The following is a 26,018-nucleotide window of genomic DNA, read 5'->3' on the forward strand; positions in this document are numbered from 1 at the left end:
TAAACTACAAAATTTAAAATAATAATAAATTTTGACAAAATCTAAAATTTTATCTTAAATATTTAAAATATTTCATGTTCATCAGCATCAACAAAATTATTATTTTTAATCTTTTTCACAAATACTCATTCTTTATCCTCCACAAAATCATGCAACATTTCTCACATATTTTTTTTGCCAAAAATCTTGACATCTTGAGTATTCATTTCCTTCTTCTTCTTTTTCTTTGTCTTCATCTACATTTTATTTTTTTATCTTTCGATTGACCTTCTTTTTTTCATTGTCTTTGATTTCTTTCTCACCATATTTGTATTTCCTGAATTCTATTTTTTTTAACAAATTAATTCTCCTCTTCTTCTTGGTCTTCCCCTTCATATTATTTGTGTTTTATATACTTGCAAGTTGCAACAGTTTAACTCTATTATCATAATATTGTAAACTTCAAGTTTTATCAAAATCAGTTTTACCACTTTCTCTTAAGCTAAAGACTACATACAAGTTTTTGGCCTAAGTAACATATACGATAGGTGCCGTAAAAACAAATGTTGCTAACTAAAGAGGCCAGTTCTTCCTGAGCAAGAAATCCTTCAATATAAAAAAAAATAATTCCCAAGCAAATAAGTTTCATCCTCATAGCAAAGATATTAAAGAAGAAAAAAAAGTAATAAATCATCGAATGGAAACATACCGAAACAGTCCTTTTGTGTATGTGAACAATAGCCAGAAATAATATGCAACAATCACAACTGACCGTTAATGGCAGATCTAATTTAAAGCCTCTTTTAGAAGTAGGAAGAAAGAATAGTGTTGCCATTTTAATATTGATTTATATTGGCTAGCTAAACGTTACTAAACATTATGAATTGAATTTTAATACTGAAAACCAAAAGGCTGATACAAATAAAATAAATCATATTTATATTAAATATTAATTTATTATACTATTTGGAAAAATAAATAAGAAATTTCATTAAATTGGTTTTTTTCCTAGTATTTTTGAATTTTTTTTCCATCGGCTTTGTCTTTTCCAACTACTGTACATTGATTAATTTTTTTTTTCTATGCCTTTTACTTATTTCAGCATATTGCTCTTTATTATATGGACGTCAAGCTTGGGCATGAGATATAAAGAGAGATGGTTGAAAAACTACCAAGGTTTTTAACACATCCTTTTTAAAGTCACCTTGAAACCTCTCTTGTTCATCCTCTTCAGCTTGTAATATTTGTCTTAATGTCTTCCTTCCCACATCTTCATCACCAGGATAGAATATCAAATGGAAGATCAATGATGTAAAAAAACTATCGCTAGAATTCAATGTAAATAAACGAACTACAGAGGTTCCAGTTTTTATAAGTCTTACTGTAAACTATATAAGTTGTTAAAAAAAACAACTGTATATTATTTATAAGACTTACAAAACTTATAAAAAAATTCATTAATGCCTTTTCCCAGGCTCATCTAATATTCAAGTTCAGCAAATCAGTACGCAGAGGGCAAAAAATCTAGACTTGGGTCACAACTATTATTCTCTGAATCATGAGAGAGAAGGATAGTATTGAAACATATATCTCTATATTATTATTTGAGTAGACATTTCATAAATGAACCTTTATTTGTAAAATATTACAAAATATTTTACATAAATAAACATTTATTTATAAGATATTACATAAATAAACCTTTACTTAGAAGATATTACTTAAACAAACTTTACAAATATAGAAAGCTCAATTAAATATATAGATATAAAGCAAAAGTATATTTAGTTTCTTTACTTATTAAAATATTAAAATATATTCTATTATTTTAAATAATAATCAATCCATATATATGAAAAAATCAATTTAAACTTTTGCAATATTTTTCATTTGTATTTTCATTATTATTTAGTATCATTTTTGAAAATCAGTTCAATTATTTATATAAAAAATAAAATTATGTTTTCAATATTTAAATTTTTTTTTTTAACGGGTTGGTCAAAAAATAGTTTAGTAAATTGTGAAATATATTAAATAGACGGGTTTTTCCATTTTGACAATCCTATATATAATCATTGTTAACACATATTATATAAGTTATTAACTAAAAATGATAGTTTGATCTCTACTAAAATATTCACAATTAAATTTTTATTTTATGAATATATATATATATATATATATATTAGATTTTAATCCATGTTGGTATGTATATAAGTATATATATATATATTAATATCATATCACTTTCATATTTAAAAAAATTACTAATAATTAAACTGCATAATAATATATATACAAGTAAATATCGGTTGTGTGATATTTATATAGGTATTGTTATCTAATTGTCACCAATTTTATTTATTTATATTTTTTGGTAAATAACTTTTGTCACCAATTTAATTTAACAAAAAACATAAATTAAATTTAAAGATAATTAAAAAAACATTACCTCGCATAATATGCGGGTTAATTCCTAGTATATATATATATATATAAACAATCACACTGTGTCTCAAATCAAATACAAAGGGATCTCGCCATCAGCTCATCATGTTACATTGATGAGTTTGAGCATGTGTGAATATCCACATGTTACTTCAGTTAGTGAAAAATGCTCATCATTTTTCTTCAATGCTACCCCTAAACTATGCCAGCTCAAGCTAAGCAGGGTCAAACGACATGCTCCTCCCCATGCATATTTGATCCATCGATAGCGTTTCAAACCACAAATATAGTATAGACCCAAGACCTAGATATGAATGACAAGCTCTCTTGCTGGAAAAATTAGGATCACACCGGTTCCATAGCACAGGAGTACATCTTTTCCCTTTATCCATAGAGGAATTACTTTAGCCTGAATTTGCTTAGATGACTTAGAAGTGGACATAATAAAAAAAAATTGAATGTTGCTCTGCAAAAAGCATTAGGTTTATTTCTAAATGAAAAGTCATAACTCCTCTCATCTTGTAGATCAGGCTTATCTTCAGCACAAAACACTGAACAAACACATGTAAAACTTCAATACTCCAACAATGTCTTTACTTCGAACATATATCTTCTCAACTCCATGAACGTAATAACAATGAGAAGCTTGTAAGTTTCAATTTTTTATTTTTTTACCTGAAAACGTCTCTTGATGACTTGAATAGACTGTGTAACTGCTACAGCGTGGCTTTTCCAATCATTCTCGTTCTCATCTAAGAACAGCCATTGATTAGCTATGACTTCGTTCCACAGTAAGTCCATTGCAAGTCTAGCCGTGGAAACAAAACTGATGCAGAGAGATATTTGGATGAGAGATTACCGAATTTCTGATTCATATAAGAGATTTTTCTAGATTTGAATCCTAATGATGTGGTTTTGAAGGTTCTAGTAAAAACTGAGGAGAGCCCAGAAGCCGAACTGAATCGCTAGAATCTGCATTTAACGGATAGTTATAAGAAGAGAGTACGTATACTTCTGATTTTGATTAGCACAAGGAAAAAAGAACAAATTTTAGATACATAAACTGTTCAATCCAGGAGAAACGTCTAAGAAAATAAAATCAAACACGACATAAAAACAAAGCAATCAAAAACCAAAAATAAAAAGACATGTAAAATAGTAGGAAATAAAAACATAACCAAAAAAAAAACATAAAACACAAGTGTAACAATAAAACGCAAGTATAACATACACACATAAACCACAAAACCAAGTACAAACTCCACCTCTCGGCATCTCGACAATAGAAATAACCAGCCACTCAGACAACCTAACCCAACAACAACAAATAAGTTAATATTCGAATTTATTAAATAGAGACTTATATAGCATATCAACGTGACAACGTCGTAAACAAAACATTGAAAAAATGGTGAAACTTATAGCGAAGAAGATCAACAAAGTCAGAAACTATAAGCAACAAAGAGAGGAGTTATTTTTATTCAAAAAAAAAAAAAAACAGAACAAAATAGAGGCGCTGAAACTAAAAATTTACTTCGTATGATATATTGTATGATATGATGAATATAAAACAGAACAAAAGATGGGCTATGTGATAATGTGCTGAGCCCAAATATATTTCTAAAATAAAACGGCCCGGCTGATTTTATTGATCGTCCTGCCTTCGTCCTCCACCGTGCACCACCATTGTTTCTGGTTCAATTCAGGTAACCGAACAATTTTTCTACTTTTAACTTCAGTTCCGATGATCACTATCTGGGTAATCTATCAAACTTTTTTCAAAAGGCTCGTTCTTTTCTACTAGGGTAATCTCTGGTTTGGTTTAAATCTGGTGTTTAGGTTTTGGGATATATCTGTCTATTCATAGGAGAAAGTCTGAAACTTTTGCATTGTTGTAGCTAATTTTCTAATTGTAAGCGTTTTCTTTTTCGATTGAATTGATGAGATATAACAAGGATACTCTTCTAATAGGGGAAACAATATGTGTAGTTACAGATTTCTCTATACGTTTTAGTATATAATGATCCAAGACTTGATGTTACAAATTTGCTGGTCTACTCGTGCTACAACACTATCTTTGATGAGACTACAGTATCTCTCAGGTTCAGGTTGAATTTCTATGTTAACCATGTTGTATGAATAGCTTACTTAGTCTGATTTGTATCTCAGGGTTGTGACAAATTAGTATACAAAATTGCAGCAGATATATTCTGTTCTATATCGGAGACAATCTTTAAGTGCATTCATTCTGTTCTTCTTCTTTTTTTGTTAAAGGTTTTCCATTGAATAAATTAAATCAACTTTTTTGATACATTTTAGCAAAAAGGAAAGGGGAACCATAATGAACCGGAGAAAAAACTTGAAGCCGCATGCTTCAGGTGAGATTTCAAATATTGGAAAGCCGCAAACGAAGAAGAAGTCGCATGCTTCAGGTGAGATGTCAAACATTGGACCAGCATTGTAGGATTTTTAGCCCCATTTTGAATTTTTCCTTTGAAGGGAAGAGGCTCTATTATGAACACATCGATGGACGATCTTGATGATTGTCTCTTTGGAGATGTTACGAGATCTATGGAGTCTTTGGTTCCTTTCTCTCCTAGAATGGAAATTTAATCTGTTCTTGGTACTTAATCTTTTTGTTTCTTCAATCTCATATTTTTTGTGCATGTCAGGGATAAAACTTCCTCTGTTTAAGAGAGATATCGATGAACTCATAGACGAGTTTGTGGAGGTATTTTATTTATGTTTCTCCATCTTTATTAGTTATTTCAGTTTTCATTTCATATTGTTTCAGGCTTTCAATTTGTTATGTCTCTGGTTTTACTTCCAGGGTGATTTCACAACGTTTGATGAAATGAAGAGGGTGTGGCTATCACGAAAATTTTCTTATATATATGAAGCCATTCCGAACACCAGCTTAGCCTTTTTCATGCAGTCATTATATGCTCATACCATCGGTAAGTTGAGGTTTAATCATGGATTTTCAACACACTTCGTTGCTATCTGTAGCCACATTGTGCTTGTTTTCTTAGCTATGCTTACAAGCCAGCCTTATGTCTATAGGTCACATGGTTAGTACTGGAGATTCTTTTTCACGAAGACTTGGAGGTCTTTACTGTCTCTATTGCCTTCATGAGACCCAACCTTTTAAACCCAAGTTCAGAATCTATATCTCGCTTCGTAAGTGTCTACCTTTGGTTGTTTTGGTGAGATTAAGAATGGGTACATAACGATTTGATCTAATATTTTTCACTAGTTTCTTTCTTCAAACCTAAAACGTGAAAGCTGCTGTGATGTTATTCATTCATTGAGCTTTAGTTGATTTCAACTGTTTGTTTGTTTTTCTTATACTCTAAACCGAGAGCGATTACTTTACAGTTCTCCTCATCGCTAGAATCATTAGTTAACTTGTATGGTTCTCATATTGCAGAAGAGCTTGGGAAATTTAGGGATCTTATAGTTGAGGCAAAAGATAAAGGTGTAGAGATAGCTACTGCTGTGGCAAAACAAATGTTTGATAAAAACGTGTTTATATACGGAGCTGTGGAAGTTGATGAAGCGTCTGCAACCGAGAAACTTAATCAATCAACAGAACTACAGAATGCACTTGTGCGCTGTGCATATGAAAAGTATGTCATTTTGCCCCTAATTTTTTAACAAATCGTAATTTGAAATAACATTTTTAGTGATGTGATTCTCATCTTGACTTGAACAGATTAAACTCTAATACTGAGATTGAGAAATTTATCCATCTGGATATGGTGAGTAACGAGATACCTAATCTCTTAAGTATTTACATTTCCGAGATTTGCATATTTGAAGATCCCTGTTGCTCTTTCCTAGGATAGAAGATAAAAGATTATACAGATGTATATGTCCAACATTTTGATTATTTTCTCTGCACTAAGTTGTTCTATATTATTGCTTTTGTGCATATCAGGGTAATGAAGTTGGTCTGAGTTCCCTACATAAAATGTCTATAGAATATGCAGAGGCCAAGAAGCGCGCAATCAAAGGTATGCTACTTCATATGAACTGTTTGTGCGCAATTTTTTAAATCCATTTCTATAGGCTTTACTATTGATGCTATTTGCCTCTCATCCTAGCTCTGAAAGAGCAAGATTGTAAAGTTTATTTGACTTCAACCTTTGTAAGAGTTTAAGCATTTGTGTAGTAATGTTTTCTTGTGGTACCCTCATAAATCATTATGTTTTGTTATCTTAAGGTGCAGGAGAAATAGTGGAGATTGATGACATAAAGCACATAGCGGAAGAGAAAGAGCTGATGGGAGAGAGAGTGGAGAAACTGAAAAAGGAATGGGATTCGCAAAAAAATTCATTTTATGAAAAAACAAAGGTTGATTCTCTTGCTACGACACAGAAACTTCTGAAAGATGTTGCACATGGTGAAGATGATGGGTTTGATGAGCTTGACCGCTTACTTTCTGAGAGCTGATTTAGCCATTTGCAATCACCGGTCAAAATTTTTTTTTATGAATGCCGGCAAGTGAAAAGCAATAGAATTTACAGGTAAGTTTGTGTCAATCAGACTCTGTATCAGATGCAGATGTTTATCCTCTGGTTCTGACGATGAAATTTTAAAGATCAGGTAATATAAGAGTCAGGAGCTACAACAGTCTCATAAAATCAAGAGAGCAAGATGTTGATTAGGAGAACATATTAGTTAGTCTTCTTGTGAACTCAGTGTCGAACAATGAGTTTAAGGGATGTTAGTTAGTGTCAAATGACTATGTCATGTCTGCAATTTCTCTTATGATGTTTTTCTTACTAATTGTTATATAGTTTCCCCTCTGATCTAAGATCTGATTTGCTGTATTTTTTATCAAGCTGAGTACCATAATAGACTTTATTGTTTCATTACTAGCGTAAACCTGGAAACATACATAAAAAAACGAAAAAAAAAAAACATGGATTATAGATGTTGACGCACAAAGATTTTTAGATTAGCGATTGGTGTCATTACATATAAGGACATATGGTTCTTTGACAAGTAGATTAGATACACCAGAATCGCTGATATATTTTCGTAAATATTGTTTGTTATATATTTATATTAACACGTCAGACCTCCACCTCATACATTTGTCTGAGGTGTGTATTTTATTTATCTATATAAAAGGGGAAAAAAGAAATTTATGTGGCTGATTTGGACAAAAGAGTTTTGATGATTGTATAATTTGAGATAATGTGGGACCCGGAGAAGGGGGTTGGTGAGACGAGTGGTGTCCGCTGGATCTTCGCCACTGTGGTTGTTGCCTTGGTGGTCCCCACATTCTTGGGGGCTCACACAGAGGAGAGAGAAGGATCACTAATTTTTTCTTCTTTTTTTCCGACTCATTTCTTTTCTCTTTCGCTTAGTCAAACATTTTTATTTTAGGTCGACGAATTTTGATCGAGTGGATAGCAAAAACTATAAAACAATTACTATCTTTTAGACCACTTTTTCACTATTTTAATCGATGTTACTATTCTCGAGTTTGATTTGTCACTTTTGAATCCCATTGTGCAACACGGAATGAACCCACCCGAGCTCATTTTCATATATCAAAAAACCTATATATTATCAAATATCAAGACTTCAAAAATTATACAAAAAAACAGTTTTAAATCATCCGTTTACAGTATTTTTTTCAAATGTCGGAACTGATATTTTATAATATCTAAGTTTGTTGTTGATTGACTATTTAAGATTAATTATACCCTGGAAAAAAAGTTAAAGAGTGGAAAAAGTCCGGGTCGTCGGTCTTGTCTATAATATTTTAAAAACGTTATAGAATACGTTCATTAATATGTGTGATTGTTGTTTCAAATTGCAGTCATCGCCTACTACAATAATGAGAAAGAGCATGTACACATGCAAAGTGTTTGAATGAAATCATCGACCTCACCAACTCACACCACTCCTTCGAGCATTGGAGACCATTTTCATTTCCGTGTGCACTATTGATTTACATTATCCCTATTTATAATTACGTATTATTTTTTCGTAAGAAATGTTAGGTGTTGCTTTTCGGCTACCTATTAGCAACAATTAAGCTAAAGAGTAGTTCGATATCTCCATCGAACTCCCAATTACATGTTTTCTATACAAAAACAAAAATTGTTCTGATAGATGTGTTCTAAGACAATTTCACATTGTGTAACCAACCAAAAGATAGGCTACCTGGCGAATTTTGATCGAATCTTCAACCTAGCTAATACAAGTTTAGCTTATAAATCACTGAGATTTTTTTGTCTAATATATTTTTGTTTGTTTTCTCAATTAAAAAAAAAACATATGTTCCATCCAATCATCCATGCGATTCATTTGATCATTTGTTACATAGTTGTGTACGTGTCATGTAGTAAGTTAGACCGTAAATCTATTTACAAGCAAAAAAATTAGGTTCCTATCTACTTTACTTTTCGGTTATAGAAATTATTTAAATTAGTCTGAATTCACTATAAATACAATAATGTAGTTGCGTAGTTGCCATTTCTTCGGTCACGCAAACGATGTGTTTCCTTCACTTAACCCTTCTTTGTGATTAACTACGCAACTACATAATAATATTCTATATATTGTGTCGATTTTTTTTTTTATTGTGTCGATATAATATTAGTATATTTACTTTTCCCATATATCTGTCTACGTAATAATATATTTTTCCTCCAGAAATAAAAATCACGATAACTTGAATATCTATTGTCGTTTTGTGTTCTTTTTCCGGAGATAATTAGGGAGATGGCTATAAAATAGTTCCATATACTGAATGGATTATGGACCGACACAACGATATATTTTTTATTTAAGACCATATCGGAGTGAAAATGTTTGACACTAACATTCACTTCTAATATTGGCACGCTCTTATTATCTAGGCCTCTTATGTTGAAGTGGCATGACGCTGACGTTTGCATGTTATTCTACGATCTATAATAATTATATATAGGAAACCAACAAAATTAAAATGCTTGTCACGGAGAGAACATTATGTTCGATTTTCATTCATGGACGAATCAATGATATGGTGATAAGTAATAACTAAGTTTATATGCATATATTAATAATGCAGAGTTTTACTTTTGGAGACACGTTATTGAACAGTCAAATAGTCAAATAATAACTCATTCTTCCAATTTATATTGTCGGCTGATGAATAGAAACTGAGAATCGTGTAAAAAAGAAGTCATCTATCTTTAAACCATGATCATGATTCAAAGTTTCAAACCGTGTAATATGTTCAATAAATATTCTTTCATGTCAAACGAATCGGCAAAATAAAATTGGGCGTATTATTTTTCGTAAAGGAGAAACCGGTAATACACAACTTGAGATTATTATATTTTCATCCAATAAAATTTAGATGGTATCGGTTAAAAGAAACAAAAAAAAATTATCTAATCGTTCATATTATTCAATCAATACTACAAACAATATCTATCAATTGCTTCTCTTAGATTAAATTTATTTCTTAGATTTATGATGTACTGAATTAGAAAAAAAAATAGAGTCAACGGGATTATTAAATTTACTCATAATCATATTTGGAAACGAATATTAATTTTTAATTGGAATGTTCCTTCTGGGTCAAATCTAGTAATATCATTAATTAACTTAACTTAATCCAAACTACTTACGATTTTGTTTTTGAGGTCAAATGTTCGGTCTTGGACACTGAAACTGGAGTAAAATTAGTGATTAAAGTTTTTTTATCCATAACAAATTTCAAATTGATGTCTGTGCATGGTCAGGCGAAGTTGGGGTAAATGCTCGGTAGAAAACTTAGTGGGTAGAATATTTTGATCAATTTACTCATTTTGAAATTAGTCGGATTCATCCGAAATGTTTGTTGATAAAAAAGAAAAACTAGAAATCAAACTCATGCAAAATAAATAACTAAATATAGATAAAAATCATTCATGCTGGTTTGGATCGAATCGATGTCGACTATCTAGTGGCATAAGAATATTTGTTTATGACAAATATTTTAAGTTATGTTGATTTTGTTTAGGTGCGATTAGGTTTTCCGTTAACACGCTTGATCAGACCGTTGGTCTAACAATAAAATAAGGCATCATCATATAAAATGGAGATATATTTAGTTTTACAGGAATGGTTATGGATTATGTAATGAACATTGTTATAGACAATCAATTGTTCACGATGTAATATTCTTAAATTAAAATTTTCATAAAAACTTTCTCTCTTTTTATTCATATACTAAGAAATATATAATATATTATATACTGTAGATAATATTTTGACATGTATATAATCATGTATATATTGAATATTCCTTCTATTAATTAGATATGTTTTAAACTTTGTACTACTTGTAAGAACTGTGTTTATACCACCTAATTTATCCTTTTTATTTGTATCAAAAACTTATAATAAGAGGAAATTACTAAAACCTCTAAAAACAACGAAAAGAACTAGTGTTACTTGGTGGGGACTTTGAATTGACTCTACTACGTTCTTACAAATTTGACATTACACACCTACTCCCAAAATTCATTCCTAAACCATAATCACTCGTAAAGGAATGGAATTGTCTCATATTCTCACCAACCGCAAAACGCTATTTCCCCTCAGCCACCAGCCGCGACCACCTTTTTCTAAGAGATATTTTTTTTTTGCGGCTGAAAGTCTCAAACCAAATTCACGTTTTAATTTCCATTCTCCACCGTTAGATCCTTAATCGTCATCCAACGGTCATCATAAAACTTTCAACCACCCCTCATTCTCATTTTTTAATTTTCGTTTATTCCAAAAAAATCTTGTTCTCTTCTCCTTCTCTTGTGCTTACCTAACATCGAACACTGCTACATCGTCTCTTCTTATTTAAACCACTCTTCTCTCTTCTCTTCTTCCTCAGGAACACACACAAAATTTACAAATCCCTTCACCAACAATTCATAATCTCTCCCTTTCTCCTTTCACTAACAATTCTAAAGAGATCTGATCCTTTATTTATCTAACACAAAAAAACTCGAAACCAATGGATCAGATCAACGGATTAGTTCACCAAAACGGCAAAATCGACGCGATGTTATGCGGCGGAGTAGAGAAGACGAAAACGGCAGTTACGACGGTGGCGGATCCGTTGAATTGGGGTGCTGCGGCGGAGCAGATGAAAGGGAGTCATTTGGATGAGGTGAAGAGGATGGTTGAGGAGTATCGGAGACCTGTAGTGAATCTCGGCGGTGAGACGCTTACGATCGGACAAGTTGCGGCGATCTCCACCGTCGGCGGCGGAGTTAAGGTTGAGCTGGCGGAGGCTTCGAGAGCCGGCGTTAAAGCTAGCAGCGATTGGGTTATGGAGAGTATGGGCAAAGGTACTGACAGTTACGGTGTCACTACCGGTTTTGGAGCTACGTCTCACCGGAGAACCAAAAACGGCACCGCATTGCAAACCGAACTCATTAGGTAATTTATTGAATTTTTTAGATCGTGTATTAAATTATTTTAGAGCAAGGGAAGAATGTGATCAAACATTATTTTAATTTTTTTTTTCAAAGAATTTTGGTTTTGTGATCAGAGAAAATAATAATTTAGTGGATTAAAGTGGATCATTGGCAGAGATTTATTTGGGGCGGTATAATTGTCACTGAATATACTCACGAGGAATCAGTTTTTTGGTTTTATGAGGATCATTTCATTTGCATGGGAAACAGAAACACGCCGAGTCGGTTACTTGGATCGGGTTGTTTAGTCTAGTCGGGTCGGGTTGGGTTTAAGCCCAACAGAATAAAAGAAATATTAATTTATCTTTAATGAAATGTTATTTGTTTGTTTCCGTTTCAGATTTCTGAACGCCGGAATATTCGGGAACACGAAGGAGACATGTCACACGCTGCCGGAATCCGCCACGAGAGCCGCCATGCTCGTTCGAGTCAACACTCTCCTCCAAGGATTCTCCGGGATCCGATTCGAAATCCTCGAAGCGATCACCAGTTTCCTAAACCACAACATCTCTCCTTCTCTTCCCCTCCGTGGAACCATAACCGCCTCCGGCGATCTCGTTCCTCTCTCCTACATCGCTGGTCTCCTCACCGGCCGTCCCAATTCCAAGGCCACCGGTCCCGACGGTAAACCCCTAACCGCCGCGGAAGCCTTCGAGAAAGCCGGAATCAGTTCCGGATTCTTCGATCTCCAGCCCAAGGAAGGGTTAGCGCTCGTCAACGGCACGGCGGTTGGATCTGGAATGGCTTCGATGGTGCTATTCGAAGCGAATGTTCAATCGGTTTTGGCGGAGGTTTTATCTGCGATTTTCGCGGAGGTGATGAGCGGGAAGCCTGAGTTCACCGATCATCTGACTCACAGATTGAAGCATCACCCAGGGCAAATCGAAGCGGCGGCGATAATGGAGCATATCCTCGACGGAAGCTCTTACATGAAACTAGCGCAAAAGCTCCACGAGATGGATCCATTGCAGAAGCCGAAACAGGATCGTTACGCTCTCCGTACTTCTCCTCAATGGCTCGGCCCTCAGATCGAAGTTATCCGTCAAGCGACGAAATCGATCGAGCGTGAAATCAACTCCGTAAACGATAATCCGTTGATCGATGTTTCCCGGAACAAGGCGATTCACGGTGGTAACTTCCAGGGGACTCCAATCGGAGTTTCTATGGACAACACGCGTCTTGCGATCGCAGCGATTGGGAAGCTCATGTTCGCTCAATTCTCAGAGCTTGTTAACGATTTCTACAACAATGGTCTTCCTTCGAATCTAACAGCTTCAAACAACCCAAGCTTGGATTATGGATTTAAAGGAGCTGAGATCGCCATGGCTTCTTATTGCTCAGAGCTTCAATACTTGGCGAATCCAGTCACAAGCCATGTTCAATCAGCTGAACAACACAACCAAGACGTGAACTCTCTCGGACTCATCTCGTCTCGCAAAACCTCCGAAGCTGTTGACATTCTCAAGCTAATGTCGACGACGTTCCTCGTAGCTATATGCCAGGCGGTTGATCTTAGACATCTCGAGGAGAATCTGAGACAAACGGTGAAGAACACAGTTTCTCAAGTGGCGAAGAAAGTCTTAACCACTGGAGTCAACGGCGAGCTACATCCATCACGCTTCTGCGAGAAAGACTTGCTTAAAGTCGTTGATCGTGAACAAGTGTTCACTTACGTCGACGACCCTTGTAGCGCCACGTACCCACTGATGCAGAAACTTAGACAAGTCATCGTCGACCACGCTCTCTGCAACGGTGAGACCGAGAAGAATGTAGCGACTTCAATCTTTCAAAAGATCGGAGCTTTCGAGGAGGAGCTCAAGGCGACGCTTCCAAAGGAAGTGGAGGCGACTAGAGCGGCTTTCGGTAACGGAACCGCAGCGATTCCGAACAGGATTAAAGAATGTCGGTCGTATCCGTTGTACAAATTCGTGAGGGAAGAGCTTGGGACGAAGCTGTTGACCGGAGAAAAGGTTGTGTCTCCCGGAGAAGAGTTTGATAAGGTGTTTACTGCAATGTGTGAAGGTAAAATTATTGATCCATTGATGGATTGTCTCAAGGAATGGAACGGAGCTCCGATTCCGATTTGCTAAGAGAGCTCATTCCTCTGTTTTTTTTTTGCTTTTAATTTTGTTGCTTTTGCTGTTTTTTTTTTTTTTTATATATGTTTGAATTTGAGTGCTTTACCAGTGAATGATTGTAATGTGAATGGTGTCACTTTGTATGATATATATGATATGAATTACTTGTAAAACTCGTTAGTTATAACTTGTTAATTTTATGTTTGCCATTTGTGGATTTCGACACAGTTGACAAAAAAGATGGATCAGGAGTCATGATATATTTGTATGGCTTTAAAATGTACTTTATTTATCGCGGCTTCTGTCTAAACATTATGATTTATGAATCCTTTGATGTGAGTTTCTCCTTTTAGGCTTGATAGAGGCAACTTAATGGGATGCATCTCATAGACATTTTTAGAACTTACCCTCTTGATGATTTCGTTCTGCTTACTAGGACTATACTTCTTATTTCTTGACATTGGTAATGATACAATAATATAGCTGCAAGCTCATTCCTACTGGCTACACAGTTGATAGAAACTGGAAATTTGTTAGATTAATCGGAGATTCTCTGACAATATCTGCATCAGACAAGAGTTCAAAGTATGCTCTATGCCACAGAACAGAGCAATATGTCTTAGAAGTTTCTGCTATTTTGTCTTGAGATGTATGAGAAACAAACAATCTTTGTCAGAGTTTAGATATTGAAACATCTGTAGATATGCACGTTTCAGTGACTTTTTACTATACTTATAATACTGTAGAATCATAGACGATACTTATAATACGAAAGTCTCACTTACTTAAGTAGTGTACAACATTATCTAAATCAATAATTAACATTAATTCTCTCTGGAAACATAGGACAAGAGATGATGAATCAAAATCAAATGAGCATCTCCATTCTTACATGTACATGCCAATGCAGTTCCTTTGATGCTGAGGAGTGCCACTGCAACGAATAACATCGAGGAAAGTGTTTTCATCACATGGAATCCATAGTCTTGATGAGTCAGAAGCGAAATCGTAAGCATCTTGAGCTTGATCAAGCAATGCCTTGAAGATTGGATGTTTAAGCAAACTCATCTTTATCACAAACCTCTTGTAATCATCACCCACATACACTACCAAATGTCCTCTTGGAACATCTTTAGGTATGGCTTCATTTTCTTTCTTGAATCCCCAAGAAACCTTCTCGCAGCAACTCTCACAAGAAGATGATGTACAACATGGTATGACTATGGATTTGCTTTTAATGGTTTTCAGTTTGTTTTCACAGGCTTTTATGAACTTGTTCTTCATTTTGAGAATATTATAGAAGGAGAGGTCAAACTAAGAAAGATGAATAACGATAGAGATGGTTTTGTGATGACAAGTACAATGGTGAAGGACAAGTGTATATATAGATGATTGATTATTGAAGCGCTAGATAGAAAGAATCTGAAGTCCATGGTGACATTAAATGTAATGTTTTTGATATGAGATGGGCAAGTTTTTTTTCTTCTATATGATAAGATACATCACGAGCGGCTTTAAATTATGATAATTGTTTACCATTTTTGTATCACTCGTGCGGTTCCGTTATTTTCCTCATCAAACTGAAAACTGTACGAACATGCACTACATTATTACAATTGCAATTAAGAAATGTTATTGTTTTCTAAGTTGTAACTGAATTGCATGGGGGCTAAAACTTGCAAGACCCCACAAAAGAAAGAATAGAGAGAGAAGATAAGAGATATGAAGAAGAGGGATGGGTTTAAAATTTCTTGGGCAAAGCGTGATCCCAAATTAATGATTCATGGATTGTCTTCACTAGAAAGATATTATAGAAGATCTGATCTAGGCTCTAGTTTAAGTGAGTTCTTGAACTAGCTAAATCATTTGTATTGTAAAAATCCAATATTCATTTGATAAAATCTCAAATGGTGATCAGCATCAGAAGATTGATTATGATCAGTCTTATCTAATGGCTCTAACTTCTATGAATTGGATCTGTGATAGTATATGTAGGTCTGTTTTTTTTTCTAGGTAATCGGGTAAAACGGTTATTATGCATGGATTGCAAGTGTAGATTAATAAAGAAGTGTCAATTTTTGCAGGGTCCAGTATGATTGGGAAACAGAACAGAGCAGAGCAATTTATTCATGAGGATTCAGATTCATCCCCCCTAACAGATGAGTAAGGGAAGAGCAATCATTCTTTCTTACACATTACTTTTGCAGATGAACTTATGGTTTGCTCTTTTTATAGGGGTGTCAACAAGGACTAACTATGAAGTTATGAATGTTTTACGTAGAAAAAAAGAGAGTTTAGAGCTGGTTTTAGTTCAAACGTACTCGGATTTTTGAAAAGTGATTTATTTGGTTTCAGAACTTATTTACTTTTTTGTCAACAACACGCAATACATTAATCCAGTTACTGACACACCAATACAAGTATACCACTAATACAAACCATTACGCTATTTTTCGTGGTTATATGGTTTTAGGTTTGAACTTATAAACTACTTCCAGTACTTTATCATGATTTTAGTACTTATAAACTTATCTCTTTTTTTTTTGTCAACTATCATTTCTTGTTTCTAAATTATTTTTCCTAGCTTTTCATGATTTTTTTTTTAAAAGATTTGGAATAAAAATAAACCAGCCTTTGGACCAGACCGAAGTGATATATCATTAGACCCGGGACGGGTCAAGCTGGTTTGAGATAAGAGTGAGGGCCATTCTAAACTAAACTAGGCTGGCTTCCTCTGCATGAGATTTAGTGTGGGAACGTGACTACGTGAGGCTGTTTTTTTTTTTTTTTTTTGAACCTTAACGTGAGTCTGTATGATATAATATATTACCTGTCTTTTGAGTCTCATAAGAAATAACTCATTTCATGACCAGAAATTATTTAGAAACCTAAATGGAATATAAAATATTGATGGAGATATGAATTTTATAGCCGTTAAGATTAGTCTTTTTCTTGATGTACGTCAAACATTAATAAATGAAATTTGGATTTTTTTTTGTTTTGTACTGATAAAAACCGTAGGTGCTGCTAAGTATGTGAATAATTTGTTGAGTAATTATCTTTCTCTTGAATGATGTCTTGAATAGAATATAGTTTTATAGTAAGAATTTGTGTTCTTACATGTAAAACATTAAACATGTATAGTATTTTGAGTAGATGATATGATCAAATATTCATGCTGAATATATCTAATGTACATATATCATATGCTCTGCATGCGATCACGACTCAAACTCGATAAAGTTAATTAGAAACAAGAAAAAAACTCTTTATAGTTAAATCTTTTTCTTGCGGATCAAAACCATTTTGACTTCTCATTATTTTTTTTGGGGGAAAAAGGGCCAAAGATCATAGATGTCATGAGGGAGCCATACCTTCTTACAACACAATTATTTGATTTGACTTTCCCATGTGGTCTTTCCACAGTTACTAGCTGTCATTCTTTTTCCCGTTTCCTCCTATTATTAATTCCTCACTCTTGAATACCGAAAACTGAGCAGTTCGTTTTTGTATAAGAAATTAAGATGCCATGATCCAAAAATAGCTAAATAATAATCATTTTTCTCAATGTTTGAGCTATAAACACTGGAACATTTAGGTTTGAAATTTGACAAGGAGAACAGGATATTTTTTAATAGATAAAATTGGACTAAAAAGGTCTAGAGCTTCGGTAAGTTCGGTCAAATTCCTCTTTTTTTTTCACCTCTTCAAATATAGAAGAAAACACATCTTTTGAGCTTGAAATCCGAATACAATAAATTCCACTGGTAATCATTTAGCAATGATGTTGTAGAGTAGATTCTGTGGTGAGGCAATTAGATGAAAAGCCTCTTCTGAAAACTTTAATTTTTCGCATAACATGCCTTCATAAATCATTTAGTAGCTATGGCTTAAAAAAATTATAGATAGTCATAAACTTATATGAATAAACTTACAGCATCTCCAATATATTCCCCCATTTTTATTTCCAAAATGGGGAAACTGCAAAATAGAGTTGGATTTCTCTCCAATGTATTCCTCCATTTTCAACTCCAAAAAGAATATTTTGAGTATATTCTTTCTTTTTATTTATTGTTAATTACTAATAATGCACTCTATTTATAAAAATTACAAATGAATCCATTTATTTTTTTCTCTTAAAACTTTCATAAATTATAATATTATTCTAAATTCAACCACTATAATATAAAAATAACATTACACACCACTCAATCTGGTTCATTTGAACAATATTTTAATGATCTTGGTGGATCTGGAATCAGTTTACCCGATTTTTATTAATCAGTTGTTGTAATAAATTTATTTTATGTTATTTGTAATTTCAGTACTTCTTATGTATTTTTGATTTTATATTATTTCTAGTTTCAGTTAATTTTCTTATATTTTTTTATTTTCTATTCTCAAATTTTAAATCTATCTATCTTTAATTTTAAATTAAATATATATAATATAAAGGATTAAATTATAATTTAAAAATATAGTTTTAAGAATTAATGAAAAGTAAAGGAATATCTTGTAAATAAAAAAGTTCACCTGCAAAATGGAGTTGAAAATGGGGTTACTCCATATTTGGAGGAAAAAATTGCATTCTTCTATTTTGCAGATAAAAATGGGGTAGGGTTGGAGAAGAATTTCATCCAAAATGGCATTTGAATGAAAAAATGGGGTAGAGTTGGAGATAGTTTTACCGAAATTTACTTTTGTTAGCACATTTGCTTTTGTAAGTTGACATAAACTTGATTGTAATACCACTATTAAATGAGTGCTTTGGTGGCCAATGTTCATCACATTTTCTTGTAGAAGTTATTAGACATTATTAAGTAATTTTCAGAAACTCCACAAATGTTTGGAAAATCTCACAATTTTAACAAAAACTTCCACACGGTTTCAGAAATTTCATTTATTTCTTTCTGGAAAATTTTAATATTGCTGTCTAAAGTATATGCTGTTTCAAACATATTTTCAGCCATATATTGATTTTTTTTGCAGTAATATTGTGAACATGCTTCTGGCCACTGCTCTACTACTATTGATCAAATTATGCTTAAGAAAACTATGTTGTAATACTAGAACCATATTCACATTCTAAATGATTTTTTAAAATTAAATATCATACAACATTCCATTCTCCAACCAACTATTTAAGTCTCGCCCATGCTTCATTTTGGGAGGCACTAGGCAGTACCCACATTCTTCTCATGCTTTTTTATATTTTTCTTTTTTTGTCCTAAATATTTTCATACTATTTTTTTTAAGGATACATACGTTGAACTCTCTAGTCGAATATATATCGAGAGTTTTAGAGAATCAATAAACAATTTACACATTGAGTTTGAGAAATTCTAGAGATGTCCTATAATATATCCCTATATTCCTATTCTCTCGATTTAATTCAATTTTTGTATACACTCGAACGCAAATATGTGTTGAAAACAATCAGATATCTCGTGTTTGATTTAATATGATATAGCTCTTCTTTGACAAAAAAAAACCTTGTAATTATTTTTCTTATTATATAGGTTTAAAGCTTGTTTTCAAATACTTATCAAAAATTTGTGCAGAAAAACATTACATGAAAAATGTTATGGTATTGCTTTCAATAAAAGATCTTTGAAAGAAATGTTAAACTCATGGAAAGTATTTTGAGATGGAGACATTCAACAATAAGATTGGATAATTAATCAAATATTGCAAGAAATTTACTTCTGGTTTTCATTATCCTCGAAACCTATCTCAGATAACTCCGAGTACATCTTTTAGACGATCGATAAAAGCATCAACAAGGCGAAACCATGCTCGACGCCAAGGAGAATCAAAGCACATGAAGACAGAAAAACCCATCAAAATCGTTACATAGGTCGCACCCACGCTCCACCACAAGACCACCGTTTCGAGTCTTTCATCTTCTTCTACGTCTTCTTCTTCTTCTTCTTCTTCCTCTTCTTGTCCTGAGCTCATAGTAGTACCACAGCTTCTGTTGGTGGGTGATCCACAAAGAAGAAGATTACCCAAGTAACTTTTCTCACTAAAAGTGTTGAACTGTTTACCTTGCGGAATCACACCTGAGAGATTGTTGTAAGACACGTTAAATACGACAAGAGACTGCAGCATTGTGAGTTGTGACGGAATGGTTCCATGTAGCTTGTTAAAAGAAAGATCCAAGCTTTCTATGCTTTTCAGTTTGGAGAAGCTTCCGGGGATGAAACCAGATAATGAATTCCGCGAGAGGTTCAACGAACGTACTCTCTTGAGATCTCCTAACTCTTCCGGGATTTCACCGCTTAACTCATTGCTCGACAGATCAAGGCCAAACATCTGGTCAAGAGTTCCTCTCATGTATGAGTCATATCTCTGTTTCACAGCAAACTCGACTTGGACTTTGAAATCTACTGAGTAGTCTAGAGCAAACCGGTCTGACACAAGTACAGACTCGTAATATGCTTCGGTGTATATATCCATCTCGTATGAGAACATGTTCGGCGGGTACCAAGCTGGATCAGCATGACCATCTCCTCCCAAACCAAACGATAGATTAGTGAGACACGAAGGTATGGACTCATTCAATCTGTTGTGAGCAAAATCCAACATTCTTACGTTGCTTAAACCGCATAGCTCGTCTGGAATCTTTCCCGTCAAGTTATTCCCTCTCAACAGAATAACATCGATGCTCGGGGTGCTCCTGAACCGAGGGATGTTTCCAGACAGTCGGTTGTTTCTCAGATCAAGCAAAACCATTCCTTTCCACAACGTGTCTGGAATAGTTCCAGTGAGATTGTTGCTGTGCAAGTCCAATATATAGCCGTACTCCGAGTCCGAGCGCCGAGGTAAGTTCCCCGACAAGAAGTTTCCAGAAAGGTCCAATAACCAGAGGTACGGCATGTTGAACAGAGAAGGTGGAATCTCACCTTGTAAACGGTTATTTGAGATCCTCAGAACGTCTAAGAAGAAGTTGCCTAACCATCTTGGAATCGTACCCGTGAGGAAGTTGTTGGATAAGTCTATCACCGTCAAGAGCCTTAAGCTGCGTAGATTGTCCGTGATCTTCCCAGTGAACATGTTACTGTCCATGATCAAAGTCATTAACGAGGTCTCCTCGCTCGACTTTCGAATAATTGGACCGCTGAATCTGTTGTGAGAGATCTTCAGCCATTTCAGTGAGTAGCAACCCGTGAATAGGTTTCGTGGCAATTTCCCTGAGAAGTTGTTATATGATAGGTCCATAAACTCGATATCTTCCATTCTGGCCACAGAGGAGGGCATGTTCCCATGAAACTCGTTGTTTGAGAGATTCAAATGTCTCAACCAAGGAAGTATCAAACCGACATCTTTGGGGAGTTGATCGTTTAAGTTATTAGCTGAAAGATCAAGAAATTGCAACATGTGCAGTCTTGGAAGTGTAAGGGTGTTGAATGAATTGTTCTGCAACAACAGAACCTGAAGCTCTGTATTATTCTCCAGCAGCCAAGTGGGGAACACTCCGGATAGCGTATTGCTCGATAGATCGAGTACCCGCATTTCCTTCTGATACCAGAGAAAACCGGGGACTTTCCCCAGGTTGCAGTTTGCCAATGTGAGACTCCTTAGCTGCGATTTCAGGCCAGTGGAACCATTAGTCTCTACTACTTTCAGCATACTAGACCTGGAAGAGAGCTTGAAAACCTTGAGCTCTGTCAATTTAGCGATCAAATCCAACGAGAACAACCCTTCGAAGTTGTTATCGTGTAGCGATAAGTACTCCATGGATTTTAAGTTGCTGATGAAAGATGGAAGCTTCCCACTAAGGTGATTCGATGATAGATCAAGAACTCGGAGTTTGGAGAAGCTCGATAAACAGAGAGGGAATTCACCCACAAATCTATTTTTACTAAGCCGAAGCTCTTGCAACTGCTCTAATCTGCAAATTCCTGAAGTGATGGGTGCACAGAGAAACATCAAGGCATATTAATACACTAAAAGCTGAGACAAGTTTTCTACTAAAAAAGAAAGGAGCATATCTCACTACTTGCCTTGCATTTGCAGTGAACCAGAGAATTGGTTCTCACTTAGATCCAAAGCTTTGAGCTTTTGCAGATTGGTGAGCTCTGCCACGAAGCAAAATATGCAAGATGACCCCATTAAGTGCAGGAATAGAATTACTATCCAGGAACATAGCGTATCAAGATCAAAATGGAGACACTAAAAGTGCCAAAAACATGTAGATTGTGTTACAAGATCGAATCGATCAGACCATATAGTGTTTATGGAGGATCATAGTAAGATAAATTACCTTTTCCTGGTAAGTGGCCGCTGATATTGTTGAGTTTAAGATCTAGTACTTCCAAACTTCTCAGATTAACCAGTTCTGCGCCAAAAGTAAGAGATATCAGAAACAAAATGGAAGATGATTTTCAGGGTCAATAGTATCAGTGAAGATTAACTTAACCGTTCACAGGAAAGCCACTCTTAATAAAGTTGCCACCAAGAATCAACTTCTTGAGCGACGGAGCCTCATTCAAGAATGGAAAGACACTGCTGTTGAAAAAATTGTAACTGAGATCCATAATCTCAAGGTGTCTGAATCTTGCAAGGCTCTTATAACCTGTAGAAACAACAAGAACCTCTACACTATTATAATTGAGGAGCAATTGGCACAACAAGAAAGAATGAATAGCTATACACAGACCTTGTCTTTCGTCGAACAAGCCTCCCAAGCTGCTCAGCGACAAGTTAAGACTCTGAAGCTCCTCAAACGGATACAACAAGGTTAGGTTCATTAGAGGAGGATAATCGGAATTATAACCTAAGGGATATAAGAATCCAAGGGAGAGTCCGGTAACGCGTTTGTTGTTGAGATCGCATTTGATTCTTCTCCAAGCGCAACAAGAGCGATTACTAGTCTTCCTCCATCCTCGAAGAATATCAGGCTGAAGATCATCACTGAAGGAAAGCAAATAGTCTTTGAGGTCAAAAAGACCCCGCCTTTCACTTTCGGTGCAGCTTCTACATCCCTGCATCATCATCATTAGCATCCATGTTAAGCCAAAGACCATTGACTTTGAGGAAGCCATTGACATATGAGGAAAAAACACAGAGAAGGTAGAGATGGTTCAAAAGTCATTTTATAGTTAAGAGACATCGCGAAACTCAAGCTTCAATGCATGTGATGCAATGTGCAAAGAAGAACCAAGTCAAAAGAGTGTCACAACAGTTTAATTAGACGAGGTTGTAATTAAATCAGTTGTTATCAATATCCCATATTAATATATAAACAAAACATATAAAACTCTTCAAATTATGCATTAAAAATAGCGAGAGAGACGAAGATACTCACATGGTTATCCTCTAATTAAGGAGTTGAAAAATACATTTAAATTTCCTCGAAGAGCTTAATTTAAGCTCCATGAGAACCTTCTCCCGCAGCTGAACAGAGCCATTTATAGGTCCTTCTGAAAAAAATTACGGTCCTCGATTGAGATTTCATCTGGGAAAGTGAATACAAGCATTAGCGATGGATTCCAGAAACCTTGAAGATTCTCGTTGCGCCACTATTAAATAACAAACTAATACGATGTTGTTTTGTATCTTCTTCTCCCTTTCTCTTCTAATTCCAGCGATTCCTCGATTATTCCTCAGAGATCGCCGGAGCAGCTTAAATCGATCAGATTCTCTGGGTTTTAAACTGATTTATTATCTCTCGCTCTGGTTTTTTTTTTCCAGGTGGGAAAAATTCGTGAGATTACTGGGTTTCAGCTGCTTCTCGAGAATCTGCAATCTCTTGCGGAGGGCAAAGGTTTCTCCACCGGCGTACAATACTAGACTCTGTCGCACGATTTCACCGGAAAGAAATTGCTGGTCGTATTGGTTTGTTTTTTATAATGGCTATGCGGTTATATAAATAATCTAACGTTGCAACACAATACTGAAAAATTGATTTGGTCTGGTGGTTTCTGTACTTCTTTGCTATGAGAGTGGTACAAGGTTCGACGCCTCAAGCCCGCATAATTTTGTTTTTTTAACACACAAAACGACATTCGGCCGCTTTCCCGAGTTTTGAGCTTACTAAAAACATGCCAAAAGCAGCAAGCCCATCGTGCTTATTTTTAGTTTCACGCAGCCCAACAAAGGCCCAATGTATGATGGTTGCTTTGTTTGAGTGATTTGTGTGAGTGAATTATTTGTGATTTATCATTTTGTCATAGCAACCATCATGAAGAAGAGACAGTTGTTTCAAATTTGTTGCGTGCTCTAATTGGAATATAAAAAAAAAATGAAATAATTGAATGAACATCATCATCATCTTGATTTTTTTTTTAATTGAAAATTTGATTTTTGACCAGTTGTTACCATCCCATTAACTTTTAATTACACAAGCAAGTAATAATACTAAAGGAAAAGGTGTTCCATTATAAATGGTGGAAATTTCCTATTCGGGCAACCAACCCGATTCTTCTTGATAATTCTTATGGCTCTGATTGGTTCCATACTAACGTGGCGTTTGGTTGCATATTTTGTTCTATCATTTCCTAGTGGAACACACACAGAAAACAGTTGTAAGAAATTCCCATATCCCTAAACCTTACTTCTCAATTCTATAAAAATGAAGAAGACATTGCAAGAAACAACACAAAACAAAACAAAGAAAGATGCAAATTCAGACAAGGCCTGTCCTAGTGGTGGTGGTTGTGGTAATAATGGTGGTTATGAACTCTTTCACCGTGAACGGAGGAGGAAGAGGGATATACAGCAAAGACCAGAGGCTTCACCATGTTCAAAAGGACAAATCCGTCATTTCATCAGCAAGAGGAGTAGACAATCACCATAACATTCCGAGGCAAAACTATGGCAATTGGGGTGAAAACGGTGGTGGTGAAGACGGGACCGGTTAGCATCAGAAATACATAGGTATATATATAAGACATGACTTAGAGACAAGGAAGCTCCTAAGACATGTATGTATGTCACTATGTTTGTATGTATATGTAAAGGGTCTGACGTTATTTATGGCTTGTGTTTTGTGCTTTGTGTGATGTCTCCCAAATATTTATTTGATTTATGGCTTGTGTTTTGTGCTCTATAAACTCATAACAAGTGAGACTATAAACAGAACGTATTGATTAGTTGCCAGTTGTAATTAGTCCCTTTACAGTTTGATATACGTTGCCAAATTCTGGTGCAGTAGCTACGAGCTGCTTTAGATTATCAGCAAAGCTTATTCTCTTTTTACTTTCAAATGCTTGAGGTTCTAGATTAATCATGAACAATACTCATCTTTCGAGTAGAACGAATTAAACCGAAAATTAAATTAAACCGGATTCCTTCAACAGATGCTTGACGGGCATATTTTCAGAGTAGTCGTTTCTTCGGTTACTAACTGATTGATCAATCATACTAAAGAATACTACGTATCGGTGTTCTTGAGACTAAAAGTCTAAATCTGTCCATCGGGTCAAACCCACTCGAGTTGGGCTATTAACAAGCCATTACGAAGCTTATTTTCTACCAGTCACTTTACAAGCCCATCATCTCGCTCACTGAAACAGACTAATCGTGGACATAATATGAATTTAGTGTCCGAAAGCAAGGACTAATCACTTAAAGCATTATAAGAGAATGAGCTAATCGTTGTTCATCTCAAAGTCATATTCTAGAATTCAGTTCGTTTTCTTATCTTCTGACACTTCAATTTCGTGTTAATTAACGAGAATTTTAGCCCCAAAATCAAATATTTAACATACCGGAATCTAGCATCAACAAAATCTACATCCTTTCTCTTTATCTCTATCATTTTCAAAATTGAGATTTATACTTACAAATATTGCACGTAGTTCTTTTTCTGCAAAACACAATCAAATATATATCTTCTTTCACGTCTGCAATTTTTTCACCACCTTAGATCTTCTTGATATCTTTTAGTTTGTTCTTCTTAGATTTATTTTTTCCTTATTGTTGGTTCGATTTTCCAACACATAAATTTCCTAATATCTTTTTTTCTACAACACATAAATTTTCTTGTAAACCGCATAATTCTAAACGCAAGAAACGGCATCTCTTTTAATTGAAGATC

At 34.7% G+C, this 26,018-nt stretch overlaps 5 protein-coding genes across 11 annotated transcripts; 3 read left to right on the forward strand and 2 right to left on the reverse strand.

Annotated features, from left to right (window-relative positions):
* The first annotated feature begins 4,072 nt into the window (after nucleotides 1–4,072).
* Nucleotides 4,073–7,267, forward strand: LOC18021608. 4 transcript variants are annotated; one of them, XR_002900269.1, is made up of 10 exons: nucleotides 4,073–4,133; nucleotides 4,747–4,859; nucleotides 5,100–5,158; nucleotides 5,258–5,384; nucleotides 5,491–5,607; nucleotides 5,858–6,056; nucleotides 6,143–6,188; nucleotides 6,368–6,443; nucleotides 6,653–6,956; nucleotides 7,036–7,267. XR_002900269.1 is itself a non-coding variant. In XM_024157881.1 (9 exons), exons 2-9 carry the CDS (start codon nucleotides 4,769–4,771, stop codon nucleotides 6,880–6,882), a joined length of 945 nt encoding a protein of 314 aa, XP_024013649.1. In that variant the 5' UTR covers nucleotides 4,073–4,133; nucleotides 4,747–4,768; the 3' UTR covers nucleotides 6,883–7,267. The 4 variants fall into 4 exon arrangements, 3 of the variants coding, with proteins under 3 accessions (XP_024013649.1, XP_024013650.1, XP_006403710.1); XM_024157881.1 differs by having other exon boundaries at nucleotides 6,653–7,267; XM_024157882.1 differs by having other exon boundaries at nucleotides 6,659–7,267.
* Nucleotides 7,268–11,293: 4,026 nt separating this feature from the next.
* LOC18021609 (phenylalanine ammonia-lyase 2) lies at nucleotides 11,294–14,184 on the forward strand. The gene is made up of 2 exons (XM_006403648.2): nucleotides 11,294–11,859; nucleotides 12,238–14,184. The coding sequence occupies exons 1-2, from the start codon at nucleotides 11,432–11,434 to the stop codon at nucleotides 13,985–13,987; spliced, it is 2,178 nt and encodes a 725-aa protein (XP_006403711.1). The 5' UTR covers nucleotides 11,294–11,431; the 3' UTR covers nucleotides 13,988–14,184.
* A 602-nt stretch (nucleotides 14,185–14,786) lies between these two features.
* Nucleotides 14,787–15,345, reverse strand: LOC18021610 (auxin-induced protein 15A). Its single transcript, XM_006403649.2, has 2 exons — nucleotides 14,878–15,345; nucleotides 14,787–14,809 (listed from the first exon to the last, which is right to left on the reverse strand). The coding sequence occupies exons 1-2, from the start codon at nucleotides 15,257–15,259 to the stop codon at nucleotides 14,787–14,789; spliced, it is 405 nt and encodes a 134-aa protein (XP_006403712.2). The 5' UTR covers nucleotides 15,260–15,345.
* Nucleotides 15,346–19,637: 4,292 nt separating this feature from the next.
* Nucleotides 19,638–23,770, reverse strand: LOC18021611 (probable LRR receptor-like serine/threonine-protein kinase At4g36180). 4 transcript variants are annotated; one of them, XM_024157801.1, is made up of 7 exons: nucleotides 23,478–23,770; nucleotides 23,286–23,400; nucleotides 22,638–22,962; nucleotides 22,398–22,553; nucleotides 22,242–22,316; nucleotides 21,982–22,056; nucleotides 19,638–21,879 (listed from the first exon to the last, which is right to left on the reverse strand). In XM_024157801.1, the coding sequence occupies exons 3-7, from the start codon at nucleotides 22,726–22,728 to the stop codon at nucleotides 19,709–19,711; spliced, it is 2,568 nt and encodes an 855-aa protein (XP_024013569.1). In that variant the 5' UTR covers nucleotides 22,729–22,962; nucleotides 23,286–23,400; nucleotides 23,478–23,770; the 3' UTR covers nucleotides 19,638–19,708. The 4 variants fall into 4 exon arrangements, with proteins under 4 accessions (XP_024013569.1, XP_024013568.1, XP_006403713.2 ...); XM_024157800.1 differs by having other exon boundaries at nucleotides 23,286–23,770; XM_006403650.2 differs by lacking the exons at nucleotides 23,286–23,400; nucleotides 23,478–23,770 and having other exon boundaries at nucleotides 22,638–23,004.
* An 828-nt stretch (nucleotides 23,771–24,598) lies between these two features.
* LOC18021612 lies at nucleotides 24,599–25,205 on the forward strand. Its single transcript, XM_006403651.2, has 2 exons — nucleotides 24,599–24,835; nucleotides 25,201–25,205. The coding sequence occupies exons 1-2, from the start codon at nucleotides 24,646–24,648 to the stop codon at nucleotides 25,203–25,205; spliced, it is 195 nt and encodes a 64-aa protein (XP_006403714.2). The 5' UTR covers nucleotides 24,599–24,645.
* The last annotated feature ends 813 nt before the right edge of the window (nucleotides 25,206–26,018 follow it).

This window comes from Eutrema salsugineum, unplaced genomic scaffold, assembly GCF_000478725.1.
Source record: "Eutrema salsugineum unplaced genomic scaffold, Eutsalg1_0 scaffold_16, whole genome shotgun sequence".
NCBI lineage: Eukaryota > Viridiplantae > Streptophyta > Magnoliopsida > Brassicales > Brassicaceae > Eutrema > Eutrema salsugineum.